This window comes from Protobothrops mucrosquamatus, unplaced genomic scaffold (assembly GCF_001527695.2).
Source record: "Protobothrops mucrosquamatus isolate PMUCROS unplaced genomic scaffold, P.Mucros_1.0 scaffold139, whole genome shotgun sequence".
NCBI classification, from domain to species: domain Eukaryota; kingdom Metazoa; phylum Chordata; class Lepidosauria; order Squamata; family Viperidae; genus Protobothrops; species Protobothrops mucrosquamatus.
The window spans coordinates 1068637-1076481 of NW_015386505.1; the positions used below are offsets into that span (position 1 = coordinate 1068637).

At 37.0% G+C, this 7845-nt stretch overlaps 1 protein-coding gene across 1 annotated transcript in view; it reads right to left on the reverse strand.

Annotated features, from left to right (window-relative positions):
- MTA3 (metastasis associated 1 family member 3) overlaps positions 1-7845 on the reverse strand; it is a 129786-nt gene that overhangs the window by 79733 nt on the left and 42208 nt on the right. Inside the window, exons 6-7 of the mRNA XM_015813105.2 lie at positions 7073-7190; positions 1100-1202 (exon numbers count right to left, since the gene is read on the reverse strand). Of these exons, the coding sequence (XP_015668591.2) occupies positions 1100-1202; positions 7073-7190 (221 nt within the window). The remainder of the gene's footprint in view (positions 1-1099; positions 1203-7072; positions 7191-7845) is intronic.

The window sequence follows — 7845 nt, forward strand, 5'->3', positions numbered from 1 at the left end:
TTTTTTTACTGTTTTATCTTTTATTCCTTAAGAAATGTAAAAGTGCTGAGATGGTTCATATGGAAAAAATAGACTTAAATTTTTAAATGTAATTAATTTTTGAGAAAATCTTAACCAGTAAAAATACTTTACATTTTGTGGGAGAAAAACCATTATGTGGATTATGGATTATAGAAATCAATTGTTAGTGATTGTTTTAGAAATGTAAACCCAGACAACACACTGTTCACCAATTATTAAGTGATTTATGTTTTTAAAAAAATCAATAAAATATATTACAAAAACAAGAATGTTTTGTTTAGAAATGAGTGAATGAGAGTGGTCATGGTTTAGGCATAGAAATTATGCACGGTGTAGATAAAGTAGACAAGGAAATGCTATTTTATCTTTTCCAAAATACTAGAACCAGAGTTCAATCAATGAAACTGAATTCTGGAAGAAATGGGACAGACAAAATGCACAATTAAACTTTGGAAGATGTGGTGCCGGCTACTAGAAAGGATTAGAGCAGGGGTAGGCAACCTTGGCTCTTTTATGACTTGTGGACTTCAACTCCCAGAATTCCTGAGCCAGCCATGCTGAGGGGAAAGGGAGAGTTTCCAAGCTGAGCCATGCTGGCTTAGGAATTCTGCGAGTTGAAATCCACGAGTCATAAAAGAGCCAAAGTTGCCTACCCCTGGATTAGAACAATTCTTGTAACTCATGGGGATCAACAACTATTAGCCTTAATGGTCATGTGAGTGCCACTGAAGACCATCTGCTGGGAGACTAGTAGGCTTCCTTGTGTTGTTGGCTGACCACGGTGGTAACAGACTTCTAGACTACATGGGCTAGAGGTCCAATCCAGCAGAGAAATACTTATGCTTGAGACTGTACTCAAAGTAATCAGTCCTTAAGACTGTACTCAAAGTTTCAAAAAAGTATGGCAATAGGATGGAAGATGTGAATTTGATAGTCAAACTGGAATCACTCTGGACTATAAAATTAAAAATAAATTTATTTCAGCATGTTATCAAGCCTGACTATTAAAAAAATTAACAAATATTACTTAACACTTCATTACATTATTCAAAGTCCAAATTGGGTATGTAAATCTTACCGTGCTACCACTAAAAATTGGTCAATCTGATGATCAGTGAGATGGCTATCTGGATCCCAAACTTTTACTTCAAGTTTTGCCTGTTCCCTGTCGTCTGTTTCTCCTGGAATAAAAATATATCAGATTAAAATTAATTGATTAAATAAGCAATCAAAATATTATTTCAGGAAGAAGCAGTTTCCATCATATAACCTGTAAAATATAACATTTATTACAGATGCCATCATTTGATAATAAACATATGAACTGGGATTCTTATATCCACTTCAGATTTCTCTAAAAAATTATCAGGTCCTAGCCCATCCATGACGCCTTTGGTCATTTTTTCAAAGATATTACAGAAATAGAGAAATAGAATGACCATGAGTGGGCAAAAAACATGTGTTAAGAGGAGTGATTTTCAACTGACTGCCAGCTTCCCCGTTGATATTGCTTGTGAAAAGCTGGCAGGGAGTTTGGAAACCACTCCTCCTCCTCCTCCTCCTCAACTGACTCAAGGGAATTGTCTGGCTCTTTGCTGAGGGGAGAGGAAACAAAGAGAACTGTGGGCTGCAAGAAAATTGCTGCTGATCCCTGTATATCCCCAAGGGTGCCCTCTCTCAAGGGAGGAAGAGGGCTCAACCACCGGCATCCCCCAGCCAAGTCTACCTTGCTAGCAAGCATCAATCCCTCATCACCCACTGTGGTTAAGAGATTTCAAATTTCAGTCTCTATTGCCTGTCAGGCCTTGCAATCAGACAGCTGAGTGCAGGGCCAGAAAGAGGCAGGAAAGAGGATGAGGATACGACCATCCCATCTTTCCTTGTGCTCTGCAACTACAGATTCCTGTGAAGTGTAGTTGGAAAAGTATGATGGAGCTTAAGCAGCCACAAATTCATTAGCAGAGCAGTCATGGATACCAACATTCTGTGAGTTAGCCCATTTGAGCTACCCTGGTTCATTCACTGTTGCTGCATCATCATCATCATCATCATCATCATCATCATCATCATCAAGTTGGAAGGGACCTTGGAGGTCATCGAGTCCAACCCCCTGCTCAGGCAGGAAACCCTACACCATTTCGGACAAATGGCTGTCCAGTCTCTTCTTAAAGACTTCCAGTGTTGGAGCATTCACCACTTCTGGAGGCAGGTTGTTCCACTGGTTAATTGTTCTAACTCTCAGGAAGTTTCTCCTTAGTTCTAGGTTGCTTCTCTCCTTGATTAGTTTCCATCCGTTGCTTCTTGTCCTGCCTTCAGGCGCCTTGGAGAATAGCTTGACTCCCTCTTCTTTGTGGCAGCCCCTGAGATATTGTCCCCCCTCGTCCTTCTCTTCGTTAAACTAGACATACCCAATTCCAGTAACCGTTCCTTATATGTTTTAGCCTCCAGTCCCCTAATCATCTTTGTTGCTCTTCTCTGTACTCTTTCTAGAGTCTCAGCATCTTTTTTACATCATGGTGACCAAAACTGGATGCAGTATTCCAAGTGTGGCCTTACCAAGGCATTGTAAAGTGGTATTAATACTTCACGTGATCTTGATTCTATCCCTCTGTTAATGCNCTTTCCTGAATGCCGTGTCATTTGTCCTTGCAACAAAAAGCTATTAGACTGTATTTGTCCAGTTCAGTAATCCATATATTTGTTTCTGTGGCTAGATTGTGGCTAGACAGCTTGTCTCCAATCTTTACTTCCACTAATTTTTGAAGAAAGAAATCACAAAACATCAGTGGTCTGTATCTCCGAATTGTACATATGAGACCCAATATGCAAAGTTCCAGTTTGTAAATATTTATTTATATAGGCTGAATTGTTGAACAATTCATTTAAAAATTTGTACTTTCACCTCAATATAAATCCTTTATAAGACCTATGATCATTTTCTGGGCATATCACCATTTTCTGGAGCTTCTATAAATCAGATATTCAGGGTGTTTTTTGCTTGAAGAAATTACCAGTAAATTAAACAGCCACAAAGTGTCTACCTTTGGAAATAAAATGAAGCTATGATTAGCCTGCAGGATAATTTTATCTTATCTTTTAGAGTAATGGTTTTCAGTCACTGTTATCAAGGTTCATTTCAGTGCTGTGAAAGGTCTGCAAGTGTACTGCAACAATCAGCAGGAAGTGCTGCACACTAGCACAGCCAGAATCCCACTTCCGTGACATCAACAGGGTGGACGGCCTCTATTTCTCCTTCCGAGTCCAAGAAACCTGTGATGTCAAAGGACTTCCAGTTTCGTGACCTAGAAATCTCACCTATGAGATGTGTGCTATGAGATGGGAAAAGTTTGGAAAAAATCACTGTTACAGAGATCCTATCCACTATGAATAAGTATAGTGAATATTTTCCATATTTTCATTTTAGGAAACCAGCAATAACATTTACCAATAATTAAAACTGTAGTTAATATTTTAGAACACATTTTAATGTATAAATTTGATAAATTATCAATATTAGTATCAATTATACATTAATGTTTTCAATTTTGCATATAATTGAAACAGAGTATTTATTTATTGATATTATTTATATATTGACACTGTTCAGTATGTAATATAGTTATTAATACACAATTAAATGTATCTCGAGAAACCTAATATTACTTTCACTTATTCATACTTTATCATTATATTTTATTACTTTGATATTTTTAAGTCATTTTTCTTCTATGAAACTTAGGATACTGTATATACTCTTGTCCTTCCATTTAACTTATGAGGCCATTTAGGCTGAAAAATATCTAGCCTGATGTACTTCATTGCTAAAGGCAATTAGAATTTGAGCCTCCTCATTTCTCCTCTAATACTCTAATCGCAACTAAGCCCATTAGCAATAGACTTAATTTTTCAGAAAAATCATAGGGCATGTTCCTCCTCAAATCATGTCCACACAGCCTGCAGATGAAATTAGTGTTATGAACATTCTTTTAAAACATCAGGAATAAAAATGTTCTGGCAATCAAGCCCCTTATCATGGTCAGATCATTGAGCAGGAGACTGGAATAGAAGACCTCCAAGGTCCCTTCCAACTCTGTTATTCTGTTAATTTGTTTCATCCAGGACCTTCTGAAGCTGCCACAAAAATCACTTTTCTACCATCTTCCCTAAAAAGGGAAGATGAGAGACTGGATGAAAACTGTCTAGGAAGATGGGATCAAGGAATGGGTTTTTTTTTTAAGAGGAGGCAGACTGGAGCCTCCTTGAAAGGTCCCAGGAAAGTCCATTCCTGAAAGGTCCCAGGAATGTCCATGAAGAATTTATCAATGTCTGAACCTACCTAGCCATCACTGTCTTGGAGGCTTTAACCAGCCAGGAGGGACAGGGAACTAATTGACAGGTAGTTGTGCTAAGGACCCTATCTACTTGATCAAATTTGGCTAAAATTCCAAATTAGTTATGTCAGAGAAACAATAGACAACTATCTTCATAATATTTCATAATCAATTATACTAAAACTAGTATTTCACCAGAGTGTACACACATATATATAGGTATACAAATCTGTTGCTATTTAGAAAAAGTACAGCAAGTCAACCAGAAGATTTGCAAATCCTTTAAACATATATTGAGTCTGTTTCTTCATAGAGCTGTCACATTATTTGTTCGAGCACTAAAGTTAATTTCATGTGGCATGGAGTGGCCAATCTGTGCCCTAAAGCAGAGGTCCCTAACCCCTGGGCCACGGCCCATTATCGGGCCTTGAGCCATTCAGAAGTGGGCTGCAGAAGTGGCGGGCGATAGTGCACACATGTGCATCCCCACTTGCGTGAGCAGCAGGCAAGTGCATGCACCCATGCTCCATTTGCACATATGGCAGGTGCACATCCCCACTGCTTGTTCAAATGGAGTTGCGCATGCATGTGCACGCGCTTATCTGCCACTCATGTAGAACCATCCCCTGCCCCCAGCCGATCTGTAAAGCTGGAAAGGCTGGGGAACTCTGCCCTAAAGGCTGCATGCAGTCACACATTGCTTTTGTTAATATATCTCAGAACTCTGATTACATTATGAATTTTCAGAGATATAGCTGTTGAAATTAAGTAATTCAGTTTCTCACTATTCAGAAATAGGAAACATACAAAAAGTATAGCATAATCTCTGTGTAATATGTAGATACGTAGGTAGGTAGGTAGGTAGGTGGTGGGTGGGTAGGTAAGTAGGTAGGAAGGAGGTAGGTATATAGACTCCATGAGCAAAAGAAAAACAAAACAATTGTAAATCTTCAGCAGCAAAATTGCCATACTTACTACCTTATGGCACAAACTAAAAAACAATATCCACCAACCACAAGGTTTTCTAGCCTTGCAGCAACTCCAGATGGTAAAGTTACACCAGCTTCCCACCACTAAAGGACACTATAATGACTGCAATTTTGTCTCTTTCTAATAGGATCTATTGTCGAATCTGTATTCAAAGATGTGTGCAACCTGACCAGTCCAAGAGAGGCATTACATTTTATTGGGAAGAGATAACATTCATAGCAATGTCTGCCAATGATTATAGTTTCAAGATCAAATTACAAAAATAGTTTTCTACTTCTGTTCTGATTACTTTTATTTGTATCGTACGAACCATAAATTGACCTGTAGTATGAAATAATGATACAGTGTTTTTCCCATCTTCTCTAAATGGCATTCCAACTTCCTTTACTACAGCTCTTTATCCAAGCAAATTTCCATTACTAAGACATGGAGACAATTTAGTTATATATTTGATTCTTAAATCTACTTCTATATTGCCAAATAATTCTTGCCAGCTCACAATCCTTTAGGCTTTGCTATAATGGACCTAAATGGAAAGGTTAAAATGAAGTTACTGCTAGAGTAGCAAAATTACAGGAGCAAGACTATTTTTATATATGACCACTGCAGTGAGACTAACATATGCACAAAAATGGCAAGTATCTGATATACCCACAATACAGGAATGGTTGGTGAAGATGATGAAACTAGCAGATATGGCAAAATTAACTTGTTTACTTAGAGAAAGATGCATTAGTGCCTGGAAACCCCTGATGGACTTTTTGTTGAAAAAAAGAGAACAATTAAATTGTGATTTATGGGTTTGACGTTTAGAAAGGGTAACTTATGGAAAAAGAAAATTACGATGGAACTTTAGAGAGGGGGTAAAATATAAATGCATTTATATCCACTGACAAAAAGATCAGAAGTATTTCATATCTTTTTTTCACTATTTCTTCTTTCTTTCTTACTCACTATTCTTTATTTTTCTTTTTTATATTTTTATTGTTTTTATCTTAATTTTTGCAATAAAAGTTATATTTTTTAAAAAAAATATTGTAATATCTTTTAATATTTTATTCACTATTCCATGTTCTTATTTTAAACAATTGTGAGGCTACTAAATGAATATTAAAAAACAAAATAACTACTTTTGCTGCTATGCTATTCATCTAATCAGATACAGACTAAATGGGCTTGTAAACGCTCTAAAGCACGGAATGAGAATCAGGGAAACTCATGCTTTCTTCAGTCTCAAACATGGAAGTCACCACTGAGTGATTTAGGTCCAGCTGCCAACCTATCTCACAGAGTGATTGTTAGGTGTGGGGAAGAGGAGAGTAAGAAGTAATGCTATGGTATACAGCTTTGGTTATAATGAATGAAAGGCAGGCTATAAACTCAATAAATAAATAAAGACAAACATACCCCTGTATTGGTAACCTAAGTCATCAAACAACCTATATCATACTTTTTGGAGCTTATTTTTATTGCTTTATTATACAAAAGAATAAATCAAAAGTTAAAAAGAAAAAAGAAAACCAAACAACCCAACATACAAGGAAAAACGGACATTATAAGAATAGTGGTTTTTAAAATTTCTATTTAGAAACTGGGTGTTTAAATTGCTTGAAAAACATCTTTGGGATCCACATGGTATGTATTCAGATTACATACAAACTGGAATATGCAAAACTACATCAATTACAATAAAAGCTGGCACTGAAAAATCATATATATAACATACTTACCTTCTGAGAGAATATCTGGTACATCAGCTTGATACCTGGGTCCAACTCTGATTTCACCTTTGTCTGCCAGAAGTGTTTTCAATGATGGGTCATATACCAGAGAATAAAAGAAAGTATCCTAAGACGACAAAAGTGAACAAAATTAATAAAACTTAGCAGGGAAAATCTACACCCATCCTTCTAAATATGCTTTGTCCAAATGACTTAAAGTTAGACATAGTAGTTGAGGCTTGAGTTACTGAAGTCTCTTTGATGAAACTCTGAACAAATGTTGCAAATCAGGGCAGACCAGAAATAGGCAATCTGATGGCATCTAGAGTTTTCAACTATATGAATACCAGATTGGTTTCCCTAATATAGAGAATACCTTAGCATAGGATAGCTTCCTGTTGTGTTTTGTGCTTTATTAACCACATATATTCCTTAAAAAGATAATGAAAGAGAAAGACACCAAACATATATTATTCTCAGTAAGGGACACACCTTTTTTTGGCTACATAGGTAGTCTTTGACCATAACCATAATTGGAACTGGAATTTCAGTTTTGGGTTAAGCAGTTAAGAGAGAGAAACACGTGACTGTTTTACTCAAATGTCTGCAATTCTGACTGCCAGAATTGCAGTCATTAAGCAATCTCCTGTTAAATGGATGAGGTGAAAGAGTTGCCTGCCAGGAGGATTTCAGCTCCATGTGGAGGTGAAATCCTCCTGGCAGGCAACCCTTTTGCTACCAAATGTTCCTGCAGCCCACTGAAGGATTTCCCCTCCCTTCCA